General features: G+C 42.4%; 1 protein-coding gene across 1 annotated transcript in view; it reads left to right on the top strand.

The window, feature by feature from the left end:
* xpo4 (exportin 4) overlaps nt 1-23,380 on the top strand; it is a 56,737-nt gene that overhangs the window by 4,592 nt on the left and 28,765 nt on the right. The window contains exons 2-7 of the mRNA XM_030759004.1: nt 275-380; nt 1,995-2,136; nt 2,340-2,478; nt 5,731-5,847; nt 5,952-6,105; nt 17,703-17,815. Coding sequence (XP_030614864.1) covers nt 275-380; nt 1,995-2,136; nt 2,340-2,478; nt 5,731-5,847; nt 5,952-6,105; nt 17,703-17,815 — 771 coding nt within the window. The remainder of the gene's footprint in view (nt 1-274; nt 381-1,994; nt 2,137-2,339; nt 2,479-5,730; nt 5,848-5,951; nt 6,106-17,702; nt 17,816-23,380) is intronic.

Below are 23,380 nucleotides of genomic sequence, written 5' to 3'. Positions count from 1 at the left end.
TTCTTTTAGAAACCCTCCTATACAGACCAGCTTTATTAGATCATTTTATAATAATGTAAATTTGCCACCCTGGTTTTGGAAGCTGATGTAGAAATAAAGATATTTATTAGTATCGACACTGTACTGTAAGTTAAACCGTTAGAAAAATGCCACATTCTATCAAACAAAGCCTTAAAGTGGCATTTAATTTGAAATCATTCGGTGGAGAAGAGTTGATGCTCTGGTTTAAAGCTCTGTTCTAAACAGCATGACCTCACTGTTTTGTGTTTGACAGGCACCGCCGTCTATGGTCAGCACAGAGCAGAGACAGCATGCTGAACATGTATTCCTCTCCTTCAGGAAGTCCAAGTCCCCTTTTGCCATTTGCAAGCACATCTTAGGTGAGTATTGATTTGAATCCTCTGTTCCTTTATAAATACAAATTTGTCTTATGGAAGCTATACAGTTCCCTTCCGGTCTCTCTTTCTGATGTTATTGTCATAATCCTTCAGCTGTGGTGTTTGTGGATTCACAGTTGGTGTCGTGGACTCTCAGTTGTTGTTTGATCAGGGCCTCTGTGACTTTTTGTGCTGTAGGAGAGCATTTAAGTTGTACAGCTTAGAAAATAAAATATCTGTATTCATTAATCTTACATTACAAAGACATATCCAAAGATGTCTTTGATACTGTGTAAACTTTAAGGATTTTCAGGTAATTTAAACCGTCCTTTTCTGCTTATCCTTTTTTTTTTTCATGCTAAAAGAGAAACACCTGGTGTAACTTTTACATTAGTAACATAATTGCCTATTAAAAAAAAAAGTGTGTTTCACAGGTGTGAACAGAGAAGAGTTCTCCACTCTGTGAGCAGCTGTGTAGTTCAACAGTTTAAGAAGGAATGTTTCTAAATGTTAAGTTCCAAAATATGAATCATCTGTGGTTCATAACAGCACCGACACGTCCAAATAACCAGTACTGAGTGGATATTATCTTCAGACTCTTGAATGGCACTGCATTAAAAACAGACATGATTCTGTGGCAAAAATCTGTATGGGGTCAGGACGGCGTCTGAAAGCTACGAGCAGAGTTCATCAGCAAAGCACATTAAAACTTCAAACCAATGTCATGAAATAATTACAGTATATATGAACATCCTGAAATGCTGCCTCCTTCTCTGGGCCTGAGCTCAGTTAAAGAGGACTTAGGTAAAATTGTGGTTTGACTAATCAAAAATTTAAATTTGAAACTTTCTGAAAGTCCTTTAAGCTAAAGAGGAGAGACTTACAGGTCTGTGAAGGCCCCGTGAATGCTGAACGATGGACACTTTATTATGTACACCAGTAAAACTGCTAATTAACACAAATACACACTATTCCACAGTCAGCTGTTAGTGGTATTATAACAAAGTGGAAGCGATTGGGAACGACAGCAACTCAGCCACAATGTGGTAGGCCACATAAAATCACAGAGTGGAGTCAGTGGATCCTGAGGCTCATAGAGTTGGGCTCGGCCCCTTAGTTCCACTGAAAGGAACTCTTAATGCTTCAGCATACCAAGACATTTTGGACAGTTTCATGCTCCCAACTTTGTGGGAACAGTTTGGGGATGGCCCCTTCCTGTTCCAACATGACTGCGCACCAGTGCACAAAGAAGGTCCATAAAGACATGGATGAGTGAGTTTGGTGTGGAAGAACTTGACTGGCCTGCACAGAGTCCTGACCTCAACCTGATAAGAACACCTTTGGGGTGAATTAGAGCAGAGACTGAGAGCCAGGATGTGATATTTATTAAATGCTTTTGATTTGTATAGCACTTGACAACTAAACACATTTTAGAAAACATAGCAATCTGCAATAGTATGATGTTAGACACCAATTTGAGTTTAAACAAGTGGTTATAAAATAACCATCCCCACCACAAGCAAACATACTGCTATCAAGCTAACAATTTAACCCATGACTTTAAAACTTTTTTCACCTCTCATATTCCTCTGTTGTCCTCTTATTTTCCCTCTCCAGAGACCAGTAAGGTGGACTATGTGCTTTTCCAGGCAGCCACAGCCATCATGGAGGCTGTTGTGCGGGAGTGGATCCTGCTGGAAAAGACCAGCATTGAGTCACTTCGGGCATTCCTTCTCACCTACGTCTTGCAGAGACCCAAGTAAGGAAAAAATAGAACAGACATTGCGAAACGTTTACAGTATTATAAAATATGTAGAGCTTTACAGACCTCGATACATCAATGTCACTAGATCTCTGATGCAGCAAAATAAATCAGTCTTGATTGCCCCACGTACTACAATTTGAGCTTCACTGTCTTACAGAATCTTTTGCAATGACCAAATCTCTCCCTGTTCCCTCTAGCCTGCAGAAGTATGTCCGTGAGCAGATCCTGCTAGCTGTGGCGGTCGTCGTGAAGAGAGGCTCTCTGGACAAAAGCACCAACTGTAAAAGCATCTTACTTGAGGTCGGACAGCTCATCAGCAGCGGGAACCCAACAGTGGTGAGAGAGATGCACCTGAATTATACATGAGTAGCTTTCAGTGGTGTACAGAGGACATGACGCTTTTAATCAATTGATGTTAGTTACAATGTACGCATAGTCGGTAATCACAACCATCAGTTAATGCAAAGGAGGAAAAAAGGGTTTTATATGAGGATTTTTATGTTCCACATGGGATTCATCATATGTTTGCACAGATATTTGATAAATTGAAAAGAAACAACAGTATAGACATGATGGCTGTGAGACTGTTAGAATAATTCATCCAAATATCAATCAGTCAGTCGTCATAAAAGAAAGAAGTTATGGGCAAAATCTCTGGAAAGTATTTGAATAAGACTAATCGTTAGTAAATCTGGGGTTAATGTTTGATTCCTATTATCTTTGTGCCTTGATGGGCCACATTTGTTCCCTGCTTTCAGACTTACTGCGTGAGATCTGACTCAGATTACAGAGAGCTCAGTTAAAAAAAAAAAAAAAAAACAGAAAAGAAAAGAAATGTCACAAAGGCCGTGTTGAGAAAGAAGCTCCAGGCATGTTTTTGCAGTTCAAAGAAAGGATACTGAGGACCTGTCTCTGTTTTCTCAAATCAGTTTTGATAACCTATTTTTGAGGTTTGGTGCTGTGGACTGTTTGTGTGATCTGATGACATAAAAGGGAAAAAAATTATACCTGGATACAAAAATAATGAGAGTTTGTGTATGTGTATGCCTCACCACATCGCTGAAACACCGCTCCATAAAGATATTTTTCTCCTGTATATAAAAATATAGTCACATGACTAAAGTGCGGCTCTGAAATATGAAACAAATATCCTCTTAACCCAGCAGGTGGCACTGTTTCATTTGTTTCTCAAACAAGAGGTCAACTGTAATCTGTAGAGGGCTAAAAGTGCTCCCCCCCCCCCCTTTAAAAAAAAAAAAAAAAAAAAATTGGACTGAATTTTACTGATGACGCACAAAACAAGGCACAAAATTATAGGTTGTTTGGACTGAAATCCCAAAATGGTCACTCTCTAATGGCACCATCTTCCCTCAGTGTTTTGAATCAGCACCTAAAGTCTAATTGTGGTTATGAGTTCCTCGTCCGATGTGGTACAAATCCAAATCTGAAAAATTCGGGACAGGGCCGTATTTACCGCTGTGCAGCCTCCCCTCTTCTTTTAACAACAGGCTGTAAACATCCGGGAACTGGGGAGAGCAGCTGGTAGACTTCTGGGAGAGGAATTGTCCCGTTCTTGTCTGATAGAGGATTCTAGCAGCTCAACAGTCCTGGGTCGTCTCTGTCGTATTTTTAATTTCAGGATGTGCCAATTGTTTTCAGTCGGTGAAAGGTCTAGGCTGCAGGCAGGCCAATTCAGCATCCAGACTCTTCTACTGTGAAGCCATGCTGTTGTAATAGATGCAGTATGCAGTTTAGCATTGTCTTGCTGAAATATGCAAGACCTTACCTGAAAAAGATGTTGTCTAGATGGGAGCATATGTTGCTCTAAAAACTGTATATACCTTTCAGCATTGATCTGTCTTTCCACATGTGCAGACTGCAGGATTTTGGTGATTAGTGAACCTCAGCCTGTCTTTACTTCTGAGAAGTTCTACCTCTCTAAGATGCTCTTTAATGGTGACAGACCGACCTCGTCAATGGCGTCAAAGAAGCCTGACTATACTTTCACTTCCCATTCACATGAGCATTGTTGCGCGGTCTTCCCCCTTTTCATATCGTGGAGTTGTATGGGCAAAACGAGGCACAGAGTTCCTGTTGTTAAATAGTGGGTTCATGCATACATTTGGGGTCACGTGAACTGCATTATTTAGTTTCGCCCCCCCCCCCCCCCCCCCCCCCCCACCCTTTTTTTTTTTTTTTACTAGCCTCTTTAAGTTACAGGTAGTTTATTGAAATATGCCTAATTAATATGTAAAATATTGTTCGGGTTAATGAGCAAGGAGACATGCTGTCTAGTGGGAACAGAAATCTTTGATTGGTCAACGTGGGCTGGATCATCAGTGTTTTGGTGGTGACTTGTGGTCAGGCTGTCACAATGATACTGAACTATACTGATTAAAATATGGGTTTATGAGATTTTTGTTTACATTTATTCACATTTTACAGAACCTCCCAACTCCCTCATAATTGAGTTTGTGTAACAGTGGTTTAATAATCAAATTGTATATTGAATATCCTTTGGACAAACAAGCAGTTTAAGGCTGTGAACTTGGGCTTAATTAAATTATGTTGGCTAACTTCTGCTCTGTGTATTAATCAGTTACAGTGTGCAGATCTACAGCTGTGGTTTTAGTGATAGTTTGTCCTTTTAATATCCAGTGATGTCTGTACCTTCTTCCAGTCCATGGGCAGGTTGCCACATTAGTATTTTTTTTTTTTTTTGTTGGTAAATAATTAAGAATGGATGTCTGTCCACCAGAGCAGATATATACAGTATGTACACTGTGATACTGTTGTTGTTGTTGTTGTTGTTAGACTACTAAGAAAATTAATGTAATTCTGTAATCTGTAAACAGACAGAAGTAATTTTTTTACATTTACTTTGGAACGTTGCTGCCAACTAATCATCCCAAAGGCAAAACAAAATATTTTCAGTTTGTTTTTCTCAGCTGTTTATTTAGTCTTCCCACTGCCAAATACGACTTGTTTTTGTTGCTCTTCTGCCTCTCCATTTAATTTGTTTATTGTGGGACATTCATCAGCAGCGCACTCTAAAATGTAACCACATACTGCTGTTTTTCATTGTTAAAGTTGTATTTACTCATAATACTTTCATACAATGACATCAGTGTATGTATAAGTAATTCCTGTGAGTCAACGCTCAGGTTTTTTGCTTTGTTTGTTTCTTTTTTTGCTTTGTGTGTCAGCACAGGACCCCCAACCACTGTGCAAATCTTTTGTTTGAGAAGTGCAGCCAATCAGAAGAAAGGTTGCTTATTTAAGGCAGTGGGTAACATGGTGGGCTGGATCCAGAATAAGATAAGGAGTCTTTTGAACTGTAAACCATCTAAAGCTGCTCTACTAGAGTCCAAATATAAAAAATATGCAGCTGGGGGTGAATGTAATGTGTGCCCTTTAATCTTGCGACACACAGATTCAAACCATGTTTGCAGTTAGGCTGTCCTTTCATGTGAGGCACAAAAAAGGTTTCCTTCTTCCTGGCTGTTAACAAATAATCTTTGATAAAGATTGACCTTAGTGTAACTTTTTCATCTAATGTTTGACCTCCACACTCACTCGCTCCTGTAGCAAACGCTGGCCTGCTCCATCCTGACCGCTCTGCTCAGCGAGTTCTCCAGCTCCAGTAAGACCAGTAGCATCGGCCTCAGCATGGAGTTCCACGGTAACTGCAAGCGACTGTTCCAGGTTTGTTTCCCACTGTTCCACCTGCCCTCTGCTTTCTCCTAATGTACTCACTCCATCTCTCTTTAATTCCTGCATTGATCTGTTCTTTCATCCATCCCTTCTAGGAGGATGGACTACGCCAGATCTTCATGATGACCATGGAGGTGCTGCAGGAGTTCAGCCGCCGAGAAAACCTCAATGCCCAGATGTCCTCTGTCTTCCAGCGCTACTTGGCTTTAGCCAACCAGGTCCTGAGCTGGAACTTCCTGCCTCCCAATCATATCCTTTCTTTCTAAGAGACCTGTAGTCTTGATGCTAGGCCGGAAAGTTCACATGTTTAATAGCATAGAGTAATAAGGTGTAGGAGGGCATGGAGAAAAATGCAGTATCACATGTTTGTAGTGTCAGCCATCACTTCAGCTGGGTATGGTAATATTTCATATTTTATGTCAGTTTAATTGCTGATTTTGCACCATCATGACACACAGCTAAGGTGCTAGAGGTGTGGCAATGTTGACTGAGCAAGTTAGGTAAACAATTTTACCATATAATTCAGTACTGGGTGAGCAAAAAATGTATATGTGCTTGTCAGCTTTGTTTTATGTGAATTTTTCCTCCCAAAATCTTTTTTCCCCAAATATTTTAAAGTGAGTTTGTTTGTAAAGCATCCTGGTTTTAAAGCATCTATCAATGCTTTTGCAGTGTTCCCGGTTTTAGGATAAATGAAGAGAGTCAGAGGAATGTGCTCATAAATTAAGGTTTATATTTGTGTGTACTTTTGTGTCATTGTTAGTGTAAACAGAGCCTCACTATGACCACCCTAATTGGGATTCATGTGTGGCTATACTTGTATGCATCGCCCAGGAATGCATATCTGTCTATCAGTTTTCCTTTGTGATTCATCTCTTTTGCACACAGTTGGCTGCATTGTTGAGTGGACTTAGGCACTTAGAGTGAGTGTGTGTGTCTTAGTGTGTGTGCAGCCAGGCTCATTACAGCCTAAATCCTAACAGCTTGGCATCCTCTCTGCCTGTCTGAGGGGATCTGGAGTGGCGCTTACTGCCAGCCAGGGCCATGTATCATTTTCAAAGAGGTGTCTGTATGTCCATCCCCGTATCATTCCATCACAACGCCACCCCCGGCTCGGCTTGTTGAGGCTCCCTTGGTATGCCCAGCACGCTCGAAGCAATATGTGTGTTCTCGAAGATACACTTCTAAGTCTTCTGTTTGTGTGTGAGCATTCAGTCAATTTTTAGCCAACAGTTGAATTTCATTTTGGTGTCGGGTGTCTATATGAAACCACCAGAGCAGTTGTTGTACATGTAAGGGACCTATTAGGTTGAGATTAAACAAGTGACTGTGAGCTGGCAGCTAATAGAAAATAACTGGCAATTAAATATAAATTCCATTTTGGTATTCGAAACCTAGATTGATTGCAGTGCACATAGCATGCTTCTGCTATTGTTACGTGTTGTAGTGGGCTGCATCAGAATAAACTGACAAATAATCAGTCGAGAGCGCATCGCACAACCACACTCAGCACAGACATGTTAACAGTAAGGCTGCTTATGTTAGCTACACTCTCCATGTGCCTGTATGACCTCCCTACAACGCCTGGGCATGCTCATGATGAGGTGGCGGATGGTCTCCTGAGGGTTCTCCTCCCAGACCTGGACTAAAGCATCCGCCAACTCCTGGACAGTCTGTGGTGCAACGTGACGTTGGTTGATGGAGCGAGACATGATGTCCCAGATGTGCTCAATTGGATTCAGGTCTGGGGAACGGGCGGGCCAGTCCATAGCTTCAATGCCTTCATCTTACAGGAACTGCTGACACACTCCAGCCACACGAGGTCTAGCATTGTCCTGCATTAGGAGGAACCCAGGGCCAACCGCACCAGCATATGGTCTCACAAGGGGTCTGAGGATCTCATCTCGGTATCTAATGGCAGTCGTGCTACCTCTGGCGAGCACATGGAGGGCTGTGCGGCCCGCCAAAGAAATGCCACCCCACACCATTACTGACCCACTGCCAAAGCGGTCATGCTGAAGGATGTTGCAGGCAGCAGATCGCTCTCCACAGTGTCTCCAGACTCTGTCACGTCTGTCACATGTGCTCAGTGTAAACCTGCTTTCATCTGTGAAGAGCACAGGGCGCCAGTGGCGAATTTGCCAATCCTGGTGTTCTCTGGAAAATGCCAAGCGCCCTGCACGGTGTTGGGCTGTGAGCACAACCCCCATCTGTGGACGTCGGGCCCTCATACCATCCTCATGGAGTCAGTTTCTAACTGTTTGTGCAGACACATGCACATTTGTGGCCTGCTGGAGGTCATTTTGCAGGGCTCTGGCAGTGCTCCTCCTGTTCCTCCTTGCACAAAGGCGGAGGTAGCGTTCCTGCTGCTGGGTTGTTGCCCTTTTACGGCCTCCTCCACGTCTCCTGGTAGCACCTCCAGCCTCTGGACACTACGCTGACAGACATAGCAAACCTTCTTGCCACAGCTCACATTGATGTGCCATCCTAGATGAGCTGCACTACCTGAGCCACTTGTGTGGGTTGTAGAATCCGTCTCATGCTACCACGAGTGTGAAAGCATCACCAACATTCAAAAGTGCCCAAAACATCAGCCAGAAAGCATAGGTACTGAGAAGTGGTCTGTGGTCCCCACCTGCAGAACCACTCCTTTATTGAGTGTGTCTTGCTAATTGCCAATAATTTCCACCTGTTGTCTATTCCATTTGCACAACAGCATGTGAAATTGATTGTCAATCAGTGTTGCTTCCTAAGTGGACAGTTTGATTTCACAGAAGTTTGATTTACTTGGAGTTATATTGTGTTGTTTAAGTGTTCCCTTTATTTTTTTGAGCAGTGTACTTACTGTTTACGCCATGTTTCACAGCTCACTGAGCTCAATTGGATGTCCTTTTGTTAGCAGCTGCCCTCTGGTGGTGTCCTTGTGCAGTGCAGTATAGTACAGCATCTCAGGGTGGCAGATCAGTGTTAGTTTAATAGAGCGAGGAGCTCATGACAGTATTGAAAACAAACCGTACATACCCTTTTATAACATGATACCACATAAATCCTAACCAGAACCAGACTTAATTTATAAGTAATCTCTCTTATTCACCTTCCTTAACAGTAATTTTATGTAACCAGATTTTACAGTCACTCCTGTTAAACTTTACCGTTCACACTGTAAATGTAAACACTTTTAAAGTTGATATTTTCATGGATCAGAAGCATTTTTAAATTGAGCTTATGTGTGTGCAACCAGAAGAACAGGACCGAATGTTTAAGTCAGCTTAAATGACTGTGAAGCAAAAATAGCTGCCACATGTATATTAAAACAAACAAAAAAAACTCAGGTATAAGCTTCATGCAAATAGAGCTGTAGTTCTCTGGTTTCCTGATGTTGAGTTGTCATAAATGTTCTCTGGACTGTCTTGGGCCATAAAAATAGCATTTGAATTCTTAAATCAAGTGGCGTTCTTTTTGATGTGCATGTGAGTGTATGTGATGTCTTCAAGTGTGTGGGCTGTTGTTGAAAAGGGGAACAGATTGATGAAGACCACTGGGAGGCCCGAATAAGTGCGGTCGCCTGTCTGCAAGTGTCACAACACGCCTGTGCTGCTGCTGCGTAACGATGAACGTATGTCAGTATGGTTATCGGGGGGGGGGCTCTGCTTAATTGCACGGCTGACAGCAGCTACCTTTCACACGAACACACACACTCCTCTCCCAGTTCAAAAGAGCCCTTTTTAAAAAGCCTCCCTCCCTCAGATGAACCGAGTGGCATGCGTGTCATCTGTCCTCGCCGCTGTCTGAAGCCCGGCCCTAAGGTTCTAGTGTCATCTGGTGGAGACACGCTCCCCAGGCATTGATAGGACACTGTCACTCCACACTGGGCTTGACTCTTGCCAGGGTCGCAGTCAGGCCTCGAGGCTGTGGCGGCAGTCAGGTGCTGTAAATGACTGTCTGAGCTAACAGATGGATAGCCCGCCATCTCTGCTTCAGTGATCGTGTTTGTAATATGTAGATTTGTTTTGTTTTTTTATATGAGTTGGTTGTCTTTCTTGTGCGTTGTCACTCTAAGTTGGGCTTTTCTCTGTTGTGGTTTTATGCCCCCCCCTTAACCATCTGTTTTCTTCCTCACTCACGAGGAATGTGTAGATTTCATGGCGTATCAGCTCCTGAAAGTAGTGTCAAATGAAGGTGTGGCTTTCTGTGTCTCTTCCACTGAGACACTGTCTGAATTTCTTTCTGTCATTTGGCTCGTGTTTATATGCGTTTATGAAGCTTAATGAAAGTGGCATTAACTTCTCTGAGAAACATTTACCCCCAGCTGCCTGAATTGGAGTTATTCTTGTACCAAAGAGACGACTGCCATCCCACCACTTGTCTCTGCGTGACTCTGTATTCTCTAGTCTTTAAGGATCAGTCTGTAGGCATTTCAACCTCAGGTTAAGGTTGGGTTTCGGAGCATGTAAGCTGATGCTGATGTTTGCCTTGGCCCCCCGACCTGTATGGAGAATCTTTAGCGACTACTGTCTAAACACAGGCAGGAGGGAGGATACAGATGCTTCATATTCCAGTGGACATTTAGTCTTTGAGTGCATTATCAAAGCTATGTGACATTTAAAGTATATTCGATTCAGAAGATGGTGCATTACTTAAAAAAAATCAACTCCTTTTTCAGATTTCCACCAATTCACATCTTACAGTGCTTCATAAATTATAATTAGTTTTACTTCCTGACTCTGAAGAAACAAGCTGACATGGAGCACGGTGGTGTAATTGCGGTGTTATTGGTTTCAGTATAGGAAGAATTAATGGCAGCTGCTGTGTAAACACATGGGGGGCCAAACAGTAGAAGGAAATGGGGTAAAAGAAGGGGGGGGGGGGGATCGCTGAGGAGGTATTCCTGGACTGTTATTTCACATGGCAAGGCTGCAGAGGAGACTTAAGGCAGGATATATCACTTAAACCCTACCACGTGCCTTAGCATAGCACTGCGGTCTTCACACGGCCACTGGCAGACGCTCTTCCAGTCTTCCTGTGCAGCGGGACCATCCCCTGTCCGGATTAACCATAATGAATAGAGGATACAGGAGAAGCTTGCTAATCCAGGATTCTCCAGCATGAAGGTTGTCTAGGCTTGCAAAATGCTGAGATGGGCTGATTGTTGGCTATTTAAAAGAGTCACAAAAATACAGTTGTGTTGATTTGTAAGCTGCAGAACATGTTTCTCAGTACATGAAGCACAAAGGGAGGAAATTGAGAAAACAAAATAGCACTCACCCGCATAGTAAAAGGCTGAAAATCTGAGTAATCACATGATGGGCACTGACAGTATTAAAGTATCCCTGAGCAGTAACCTCTCATTTGCAGGAAGCCTTTGATCACATGTATATAGTACATTCACACCTGGAAGCTCCCCTAGGCAGTCACAGCCTAGGGGAGCTTCCCTAGGCTTCACTGAATGACTTTACTGTTCTTCAAATACAGTCACTTTATTAGGTACACCTTTGCCAGTACTGGGTTGGACCCCTTTTTGCTTTCAGACCTCAGCTCAGTTCATCAAGGTGCTGGAAATGTTCCTCTGAGATTTTGTTCCCTTTTGACTCGACAGCATCACAAAGATGCTGCAGACTTGTCAGCTGCACATCCATGATGCAAATCTCCCGTTCCACCACATCCCAAAGATGCTCTACTGGATTGAGATCTGGTGACTGTGAGGGTCGTTTGAGTACAGTGGAAAGAAACCAGTGTGAGATGATTTGAGGTTTGTGACTTGGCACGTTATCTTGCTGGAAGCAGCCATCAGAAGATGGGTACACTGTGGTTATAAAGGGATGGGCATGGGCAGCATTTTTCCAATCTTCTGTTGTCTGGTTTTGTTGGGCCTGTATGAACTGCAGCCTCAGTTTCCTGTTCTTAGCTGAAGCATCTCAAAGACTGTTCATGAAATTCTGATTTTTATTTTTTATTTATTTATTTAATAAGAGTTTTTGGTTGTGCCTGCACATCTCAGTTTGTCCACTTGCTGCCAACAATTTTAGTTAATTTTTTTTAAAGGCTTCCAATTTCATGGCATACCAAGAAATTGTGAACAGCACAAAACAAAATATAATAACTTTTCATCCAGCATCAAGTCAGATTCGTCCAGTGCAGGGTTATAATAGTTTTGGATTTTACATTATAGTTAAGTTTTAGTTAGTTTTTACTTTTTTTTCTCTAATTCAGTTAGTTTTAATTAGTTTTCAGAGTGGTTTTGCTCGTTTTTATTAGTTTTTATTTTTGGTTTCATGCTTAGTTTTAGTTAGTTTCAGTTAGTTTCAGTATTAGTTTTAGTATTTTCATACCTAATCAGGTGCAAGATTCAAGGCGCAAAAGTGACTATTGTGTAATGAAAACTTGACAAAAGATACAGTTTAAAGAAATATAGTCAACAACCAACTGTTCACAAGACATGCTAAATTTGTGTAATATTAAGGACACACATGAGCATCAACAGGGAGAAACAAAGAAAAACATGAACTCCCAAACTCAATAAATTCTACAATAAACTCCACAATAAAGTTCAGCATCAGTGCAGCAGATTAATAACGCCTACATGTGGTGTTAAACAAAAACAAACTCTTTGAAGGAGTCAAAGCTCAAATCCAGCTGCATCCTGATGTTCTCACCACCTGAAGCTGCTTCTGTTTTGGAGCTAGCTTGGTTAGATGCTCGCTAATTAAACCTGCAGGGTCTTTGCGGCCTCTGTACACAACCTACAGAAGTTGCCGACCTCATGTCCGCATTTATGCTTGTGTAGCTGGATTGTGTGTGTTAATTACCTTGTGGACGTGTGCAGGTGTTTGTACTCAAAGAACCTCCATACAGGACTCTGCCGCTTTCTCGGCAGACCGCAGCCATTACTTTGCGGACCAGCGCGGTGAGCGCACGCACATGCGCACTCACACAGTTGTCCTGTGGCGCTCCCAGCTTAAACTCGGAGAGCGGAAACAATGATTTCATATCAATCCACAAGGGTTAAAAACCCCCCCAAAAAAACAAGTAAATGAAAGTCAGTTTATCGATAATTTCAGTTAGTTTTAGTTAGTTTTGTAAACTCACAATTCAGTTTTAATTAGTTATCGTTTTTTCCTTTTAATTATAGTTTTTATTTATTTCAGTTAACGACAATGTTTTTTCAATTTCAGTTTTCGTTATTTCGTTCGTTTTCGTTAACTATAATAACCCTGGTCCAGTGCCTTGGTTACTGTTGAAATATCTGCAGATATGAACTCTGAGTCTCAGTCTATTAACTCTTGTTTTTCATTATAAAAACCTGTGAAGGAGCTGATAGCATGCTGTTAGTGTCTGTGTCTTTAAATTTATAGTTTGGGTAGCATGTGGTAACAAAATAAACAGGAAAAACTGTAAGATAAAAAAAAAAAAAATTGGCATTGTGCTGTTTGGGCTTGTGGTCCACATAATTCAGCCTCTCAGTACACTCAGAAAGGGACCTGCCCATATTTGCTGTCCACGAAACAAAGAGTGATGATTTTTTTGTTTTGTTTTGTTTATTTGTTTGTTTGTTGTTTTACTGCAGCTGTGTTCCCTCATGTTTTGAAGAGGGAAGCACTGGTTTGTTGCACACTGCCTGGGCCTAAGGCTCACATGCAAATCCACAGAAAGTCACAATAATTAGAAACAGGATGGGAGCTGGCAAATATACATGTAGCTCTTTATTAGCATTTCATTGTTGGCTGGAGTTAATTAGGATATTACAGTGTTTGTTTGAGTGTCTGTATGATGGCGGCTTTGGCAGCTACATGTGAGAACTCTGGGTGTTTGAATCTCTTTGTTTGTATTTGGTTTAAAGTCTTGTGGTCAGTGGTTTACGGTGGCTGAGTACAGAGTCAGATGAATGTGTGTGTGTGTGTGTGTGTGTGTGTCTGTCAGTACATCTTATCTCTGGAGTGGGAAAACTGACGTGTCACTTTGGTTATTCCTGAACCTGCTGGAACAGTTCATATAGTAGCAGGTGATGTCTTTTAAAAACCCACCAAACCACAGCCACATGTCCTAGTCACTCCATCTACATTACTCATCCTGGAGGCATGTATGACACAAACACACACACACACGCAGAGACACACACACCATCCTTTTTTCCCCTTGTTTTTAGAAGAGTGCTTGAGGTTGTAAATTCTCTTGTCAGCTCAGCAAGCAGATTTTCCTCTCTGTTCAAAAGCAGTAAACTTGAACTCAGTGAGCGTTTAACGAGAAGGAGGTATTTAAAAGCACAAATGTTTTAATCATAGTTAAGTGAGGGAAAAAAAATAGCCACATAGGATGTGTTTACCATATCTGTGTCTAAGCCCAGAGAGCATGTCAAACTAATAACCAGTGCTTAAAGGTAATAAATTCAGATCTGTTGTCACCTTTATGTGTGTTTAATGGAACAATAAACAGCTTAGTTTCACCTTTTAAATTGCGAGTATTTCACTGTTTAGTCTTGGGTTGTTAATCTTATAAAAAAAAGACATCATGAGATTGTAACTTTGTAGTTTGTAGGTTGTCTGGCATGCACAATTAATGGGGAAATGCATTGATTTCTGACAAATAACTAGTATCCTGGTCCTTTAAAGACAAAGGACAGCATTTCGTAGACATGGCATTTTAATAAGCATGCTACACTTTGCTGTATTACTATAAAATTGCTCGCAGGTTATTTTTGTGTCATCTACTCTCATTTCTTTTGGAAATTGTAAAGATAATATTTATTCCTTCTTTGAAGTAGTGTTCATGTTCTGCTCTTAATCCAGTATAGTTCGGGATTCAAACTGATTAAACCTTTTCCAGCGTTCCTCTAATTCTGCCAGTCAGACTGCATCGCTGCTCTGTCCATCTGTGTGAAATAGCTGAAGTAGCTGTGTAGTTGTCATTCCTGAGGTCTCTTGTGAGTTTTAGTCTCAGTCATTTGATCTTCAGGAGGGTTTGTTCAACCTTTGTCACTGAGGTGGTTCCCTCCCTGTTCCCTCCGTCTGCGTGTTGCAGGTTAACCGCACTTACATTAGGACCACGCACGAACCTGCAGCTCTTTTTCTTCCCTTTTTATCTCTGGCCTCATAATTACATTTTTTTTTCTTTCCTGCCCTTTTTCCACTAGTGATTGGCAAACAGGAATTAGGTTTACAACATGAAAGGAACATTAAAAGGCAGCAACCTTGGTTAGTTTTATAAAAACAAGACGACGGCTGACATTTAAGCCAGACAAAAAGAATGCTTTAAATCCAGTTAGAGAGGCTTTCAGTGATCCTAATCAGAAAGGGAAATGGTTTAATCTGAATCAAATACTTAATTCCAGTTGTTTTTCATTTAGGCACACTCGTTACTTATCTGACCTCTTTCTCATTCCCTCTAAGGTTCAGTTAGAGGTCCTCTGCCTCACCACGACTATTTTTAAAGTAGCCTGAAAGCCAAGCATTGGGCACACACACACACGCGCATACAAACACACAGACAATCCCACAGGCCCTTAAACAGGTGCCAACTTCTGTGCCGAAAAGTGTGGTGTGGTGCGTTGTGGTGGGGTGTGTGCACGGGGAGTGACTGTCGGCTGGTGTGGCAGGAATGCGTGACCTTGCCGGCCCCTGTCGCTGTTTGGCTTTGATCGAGCATTCCTCTGGAAGTTTCCTTGTGCTGTCACCGAGCTGCCCGCGGGGTAGTGATACGGTTCAGTTTGTGTCTTTTATGTGTTTATGTACCGGTGACGGAAAATAAGAAACAAAACAAAAATGGATATTGAGGCAAATGTGCAACAAACAAAATACTGAAACATAAAGACACAAAGAACCAAACATTTAAAATTATCACTGGTAGTGTAGTAATGACGAACCAAACTAGATGTTGGTGATAGCAGTGCTTAGTAGGTGATGGTTGCTTCAGGGAGGGAAGAGCCAAGGATCTTTCTGGGTGATGTTGATGACCCTTTGTTGTGCCTTCTTGTGTGCCATCGTGCAGCTCAAGAATATTCAATTTTCTTTTACAAAAAAGCCCAAAGTTCACCTCAGTTGTAGCTGATTATGGTTGGATTTTAAACTGTTGCTCTGGCAAACAACATAATTGATGCCATCATCTGGTTTGGGATAGTGGCGGGTTTTTTTTATTTTGGTTTTTTTTTATTTTGGGCTTTTGCCTTCATTCGATAGCAGCAGTGAAGTGTAGACAGGAAGGAGGGAGAGAGAGAGCAGGGGAAGGTCCGCAGGTCGGACTTTAACCCAGGCCGCTGCATTTAAACTACAGGGCATATGGGCACCTGCTCACCCACTGGACTAAACTGACACCCAGGGGATGGTGTCTTTTAAGTGTTTCCATCCATCCATCCTTCCACCCACTTACCCATCTGCTTATCCAGTTCAGGGGTGCAGGTGTCAGAGAAATATTCAGCAAATGAATTCATAATGAAAGCTGTTACAGAGGTTTATTAAGCCTCCTATAGGAGTTTGTTTTGACGAGGCTGGTGTTGGAGGGAGGATTGTAGACGTGCCGTGATGAGAAAAAGAGTTTGTTCTGTGGTGAGGCGAGAGTTTGTTTGCACTTCCAGAAGTGCGTGTACCAGAGGACAGAACACAGAAGGAATCTCTTTATTGTTGGATTGTGAAAAATGTATTACCTTTTGGCATAAGGAACAAAAAGGTGGCTCTTGATGGTGGTTAAGAAAAGCAGGACAACTTGACTGATGTGTGCAAAGTGTTGTAGGTTTGTGAGATGCTCAGTTGAGGAGAGAGGAAAGCCTCAGTTTGCCTAGTGGAAGGGAGTAGTAAAGAGGATTGTTCTTGATGAGCTATGGGAAAAAAAGCCTGTTGTGGGTGTGTTTTAGTGTTGCGGCTGTGTAGGGAGAGAGTGTGTGTTGTGGGTTTGTGAAAAGCTTGTGGGTGTGGAGAGAGTCTTAAATAAGGAGACTGTGTGTGTCGTGGGAGCATGGAAAAAGAATTGTTTGGGAGAAAGGAAACAAGGGACATTAAGATGAAAAGTTTTATTGTAGTTAGAACAGAGAGTGATTGTGGGTTTAGATGATGGTTTCAAATGAGAAGGAAGGGTTGTGTGGGCAAGGAAAGAGAAAGCATCGTGTTAGGATGAAGAACATTTTGAAAATGTTCATGAGGGAAACAAGATTGTTGATTGACAAAAGAGGACAGTGTGACAGAGTTATGGGGGCAGCCTTGGTTTCTGAACTGGAAAGGAGTCAGAAGGAGAGACAAAGTGATTGGCTGAGGAGGGAGAGGGAGTGTTTCAGGGCGGTAAGGAGCCTCGAGGACGTCTTGCAGAGGAGTGGACAAAGAGGCAAAGTGTCGATTGGCTGCAGTGAGCGTGTGTCTGGAGCGTTTCAGGTCTTGAGGAAGCAGAAGAGAGAAAACTGAGCGAAAGAAGGGAGGGCTGGTAGGAAGAGGGGTGAGCAAGAGGACAAGAAGGGAAGAAGGTGTCAGGCAAAGTCAGGGGGTAAAGACTAGAAAAGTCTGAGAAAACAGACGAAGGAGGAGGGGACAAAAGTGTGAGAAAGAAGGCAAGATTTGCTGTGTGGGTAAAAGCTGTGGCAAATGAAGAGCTGACAAAGGAGAAAGAAGGGAGAGCAAGAAAACAAAGCAGCCAAGAAGGGCAGGGTGAGAAAATAAAAAAAACAAAAAAACTTGTGGAATAAAGATTGACAGGGTCAATGAGAGGAAGAGCTGGTTAACAGTTTCTGCTGCCAGCCACACTAAACCAAAATATCCATTGAGAGGGTGCTTAGTGACAGGAGCTGGTGTTTTTGAGTGTCACACTCCTCCCTCTCCTCCTCTTCCTCCTCCTCTTCATGCTGTTGCTGGCCTTAACCGGCGGCGGTTCACTGGGGCGCCACTACATCGCCATGTTTGAGGCCACGCAGAACGTCACGCTTAAGCCGACGGAGTCCTGGAGGGAAGCACTGTTGGACACCCGCGTGATGGACCTCTTCTTCACTGTGAGTATCCCGTCCATGCGTGATTTTTTTTTTTTCCCCTCAGCAGTGTTTAATGTTTGGTCCTTGATTCGAACCTTAAACCCTGGTGTTTTTAGTTCTGGGTTCCGAGTTCCTCTGCGCACAAGTATGAAGTTGTCACAGTGGCTTACATTTTGTTTTTGAGTGACAAAACTGGTCCTTTGTTTTACTTTTAAACAGTATTACAAAAAATTATGTAAGACAAATGTGATGAAACTCGCACGTGAACGGTTGAATCTGTACAGCAGAGGTCGTTTTCCAAGGTTTTCCTCCAAAACAAAGTCGTTTTTGTCTCTTTCTTGTACCATCCTTCTGTCCTCCTTTCATCACTCTTTGTGCAGTTTTTGCTGACCCCTAGAATGTGGTTTATTATAAACAGACAGAACGCTTCTTTTCATGTGGTGCGGACATTGGCACGTCTTAAATTTGTACTAGTTTTGTGGGTTTATTGAATGCACCATTAAGTAGATTTATGAGTGCTTTGCCGTGGGGTCATGTTATTGTGTTACTGTCCAGAGGACCGCCCGGTGAAGTAAATGTGTATTTTTGTGCAGCGTGTTTTAAGAGACGGCCCACGCTGGCTAAGCGCACAGTGCAGATGGGAAGTTTGGAACAAACTGGTCAGCTCTTCTTCCTTCCAGCATCCATCTGCACTCACCAGTTGCCCTTTACCCGATACTGCTCCACTGTACAGCCTTTCAGCTGCCTACTGCCATGTACTGCTCCTTCCTTTATCTGTCCTTTACCTGTATTCTTCCAAATGCTTCTGATTTTGATGCACCTAAAAACTTCAGGACTCTTGCTCTTGCCTGTTTTATCTTTCTTTCACTGAACATTGTTGCAGCACTCGTTTTTGTTTTTTTTTCTTTCAAACTAGTTCAGATTGTTCAGAGTGGCTGTTCAGCGTAGTGAATCAGTTACTCCTGATTGAAGTGTTTTTGCAGACAGACAGTCAGAGATGTTTTGCTGATGAGAAAGATCAGAGGAGAATGGACATACTGCTGAGAGCCTACAGGCTTCAGTAACTCAGATAACTCAGTTTTTATAGTTGTGGTGACACTTTAAGCCTTGAGGTGGCTGACTGGAAAATAGTGGCCTAGATAGGCGAATGTTGATTATCAGCATGGCCCTGGCTTTCTGTCTACATCACCAGTGAGCTGGACTCTGACGGATCCATCTCGCTACATTTTGGGTCACTTGGTACAGATCAGTGTTGTTGTGCTCATCTTGGGTCTTATTCTTTATAATGTGCATCCACGCGTAATCACAGTTTATCACCTTCTAGTCGCTACTTCCAGCATTTTACTGGTATCAAAAGCTTGACTAGTTCAGTCAAGTTTTGAGACCACATCATTCTATTACAATTTGTGTTTTTTGTATTTGTTTCAAGTCCTCTGCTAAGCCAAGGCTTTTACCTGGTACTAAATATTGCTCCTTTGCCACACGTGTTCATTGCCAAATGCTGCTGTTTTAAACTTTAAATAAGACATTGTCCCTCTCTAAAATCACACATTAGCAATCTGAAGAAAATCAAATCTCATGAAAATGTTGATTTTAAAAATTCCCCCATAATTTAATTCAGAAAGGTAAGCTTTAATATAGGTTATAATCATTATACATAAAGTGAAATATTTCATACCTTTTTGTTTTAATTTTGATGATTATTTCTTATAGCTCATGAAGAATCAGAAATCCAGTAGTTTGAATAAATTACTATTCAAACTGTACAAATACTGCGTATCGCTCAGTCCAGTTCAGTACCCAAAACCACAGTTATGGGGGAGACTGCTGACTTGACAGTTGTCGGGGTGACGATCATCAAATCCCGCCACAGGGAGGGTAAACCACAGAAGGTTGTTGCTGAAAAGGCTGGCTGTTCACAGTGCTGTACTGAAGCATGACTGGAAGGGAAAAGTGTGGCAGGAAATGGTGCACAAGTAACGAGGATGACTGCAGCCTTGAGAGGATCGCCAAGAAAAGTTGATTCAAGAACTTGGGAGAGCTTCACTGAGGCTGGTGTTAGTGCATCAACGCCCCCCCCCCCCCCCCCCCCCCACACACACACACACACAGACATCTTCAGGAAAAGGGCCACAACTGTCCTAATGTCAAGTCACCCCTGAACCACAGACGGCATCAGAAACATCAAAGCACCAAAGTTCTCTTTTCAGATGAAGGTAAATGTTGCATTTCATTTGGGATGGAGAGGAGGGACACAGAGTCCAAGGTGTCCAGTCCAGTGTGACACTTTCACAGTCTGATGATTTGGGCTGTCATGTCATCTGCTGGTGTTGCTGATACTTTGTCCACTGTGTTTTATCAAGTCTGAAGTCTACACAGCTGGATGCCAGGAGAATTTTAGAGCGTTTCATGCTTCCGTCTGCTGACAAGTTTTATGGAGATGCTAATTTTCCTTTTCCACCATTTCTTAGCGCCTGCCCAAAGTGCCAAAACTCCTACCAGATAGTTTACTAACCACATACTCTGCCCTATAGATACCCCAAAGATAGTCTATGAGGTATGTTCAAGACAAAAAAAAAAGAGAATCACCGGAAGGCTTAATAACACTTCAGCAGTGTCACAAGCTGATCACCTCCTTGCTGCGCTGATGCAGTAATTCATGATAAATGAGCCCCAACCAACTACTGAGCACATAAATGAACATATTTTTCATACCTTTCTGTTTTTAAGATCTGTTTCTGATTTTTCTCAGGAAAAATTCTTACAATTCCAGGTAATGTATTTTTTTCATGAGCTCTGAGCCACAGTCATCAAAATTAAAACTAAAGGCTTTAATTTTTCTTTTTCGTTCTTTTTCCGCGACTGTGACTATTAGCAGAATCATCTAAAATATTCCAAATGTTGTGGTTTCTCTGTCGGTTCCTCTGCTTTGCCTCTGCTGTGTCTGGAAATCTGTTTCTGTTGGTGAAACTAATTCTGTTTTGTCCTATAAGCCCTGATTTGCATTGCCTGATAATTACCACTCATTGACAGTCTCAGCCCTTCCTTCGTGCAGCGGAAACTTTTCCCTCTGATTGTCACGACTTTGTTCACAGAGAAATCACCATTAACTGTAATCACACGTTTGTCGTACCAATTACAGCAGCCTAATCAAGGACTTGATTGGCCAATCGCGGGCGTTTGGCTCGAATATAAATGTTTGTCATTTTTCTGCACGTTCTTCGCTGTCGGAATCTGCAGGAAGCGTTTTGAGTCGGTTTCAGTTTTCAGGCGTCCGGTTTCATCTCTCGCTGTGGTATTTCTAGTAGCTCAACTGTTTGTTATGGTAAGGCTGCTGTAAAGATGTCAGCTGCCGGTGTGCGTGTGTGTCTGTGTGTATGTTGCAGCATCATCCTTCTTTATCGTCTGTCTGGACATGTCTGTCTCTGCGGGATTATGTCAGTTTGACAGTTTGAGCTTGTGTACTAGATGTTTGTGCATACCCTCTGCCTGGATCTGTGTAAGGTGTGTTTGGGTGTGTTTATTCACTTTAATGGGATCCTTTGCTGTCTCAGCTGCTGTGTCCCTGAGTGGCAACAAGCTAAGAGTGTGTCTGCGTCTGTGTGGAGGGGGTTGCTTATAGACACGCGCCATCAGGGTCACAGTCCACAGCAGACCAGTGGCAGGATTAGAGCCCAGCCCCAGGATTAGGGGCCCCTGTTAACAACCACAGTAACCCAACCATAACACACACGCGTCGTCCTCATGAGGGCCTCTTGGGAGTCTCCCTCTGTCTGTGGGTGGGTGCCTGTCAGTCTCCTTTTAAATGATCACTGATCACTGCTGTGAGTTAACAAGAAGCTGTTGTGAATGTCTGCAGACAAAGTGTGTTGATCAGAGACATCACACATATTGATTTCTTCTTCTTCAACAAAAGTGACTAACTGAAGGCAACAAACTCTGGACTTTTCCCCGTCATCGGTTTCTCTTCTTTGTCATATTTATATGCTGAGGTCTGAGAACGGCGAGGTGTCGCTGTGAGGAAGCGAGGAACACAAGCCACTACGTGATCACAAAGTACTTAAGCAGTCCTCCACAGGAGCTAAAACCTGAAAAAAAGGATAAAACTGTCAAATTTGTATTCAGACTGTCTGAATAAGCATTCATTCAACTTTACAGACTGATTTCCTGGTTAACCTTTGACCTGCCTGGACTCTGGGGTGGCTCACTGGATGAAGCAGGTGATCATGTACATGTCACATTTGCGTCCGACCTCGGGAGATTTCCTGCGTGTTTTCCCTATCTTGCTCCCCATTTTCCTGTCTGTCTTCACTGTTCACCATCCAATAAAGGCAAAAATGCCCCAAAAAATATCTTAAAAAAAACAACAACTTTGACCCGCCTGGAACTGGAATATAAGAAGTCTGACCTTAATGGGAAGCAGAGAACGAGGGAGCATTTGAGAGAATCGTAAGTGTGACATCATTACCGGGTCCAAACTCGTCTTCAGTTCCCAAAATCAAACAAACATTGTTTCATCGCTGCGAATTAAAATCACCAAATTCTTTCATCTCCAGTAAACGATCAGCCGTTAATATGCTGCTGTGTGGTTTGGATGCCTCATTATGAAAGATTCCCAATCCTGAGCTTAATGTCCCAACTGAAATCATAGGCAGCCTGGTGTCTGGCAAACTGTGAGCCATGAGCTGTTTAAAAACTGAGCTTAAAGACATGCTGCGCATGAACAGTGCTAATAAAAAGCCAGAGAGGCCGACAACAACTGCTGATTATTTTTAGGGGCTTGTTTGTATTAAATAAAACAAGATGCAAAGCATTACAACACCTTAAAATGACCGCAGTCTCTATAAATGCGGTATGAGTTTGGACCCGGACGCAGGGTTAATGAGACATCACTTAACATGAAACTTAATATGGGCTGACATGAAATCCCAGCTAAACATGAAGTGGAGATGGTCCCCTTAGGTCAGTAATTACAACAGTGATGTAATAGTTATTAGAAATAAAGGCCAAAACTATGCAAATAACACCCAACTTGAATAGTGATGAATAGAAAGTAGCAGGCTAACTAAATAAAGAAGGCAGAGGCGGGCATGAGAGGAAGTGGCTTGGGTCAGTCTGCAAGTTCACTGACAATAACTACAACGAATCTGCAAACCAATGAGATAATACCAGATCCAGATTATTACTGACCACCCAGAGCAGAGGTTGAGATCTCCTTTCTGGCTGAGAGGACACGCGCATATCTCGGAAATCATCTCAATAATTATGCAGCATGTCGAAGCCATTTGGCTGCTGAAGAGATGCTCAGTCCACCCCGAGTGTCATTCTGGCCCCCTGGGTTTTCTGGAGAAAAGCACTTATCTGTTTTCCCGCTTTAGCTTGTGACAATTATGGCTTTGAGATTCAGGGAGGGGATGATGGATGGAGAGATGAGGGTAAGAACAAGAGATGGGGAAGAAAATGCAAACAGTGGGAGGAACGAGCGAAATGGGAAAGAAAGCGAGAGGAAAATTAGACGAGGTGCAGGAATGGAAGGAGGTAATCTCGGTGGATAGAAAAAGATGGAGCAGACAAATACAATTTAGA

Source organism: Archocentrus centrarchus, chromosome 21, assembly GCF_007364275.1.
Source record: "Archocentrus centrarchus isolate MPI-CPG fArcCen1 chromosome 21, fArcCen1, whole genome shotgun sequence".
Classification (NCBI taxonomy): Eukaryota; Metazoa; Chordata; class Actinopteri; order Cichliformes; family Cichlidae; genus Archocentrus; species Archocentrus centrarchus.
The sequence above is the reverse complement of the archived record's forward strand: the minus strand, read 5'-3'. Positions and strand labels throughout refer to the sequence as shown.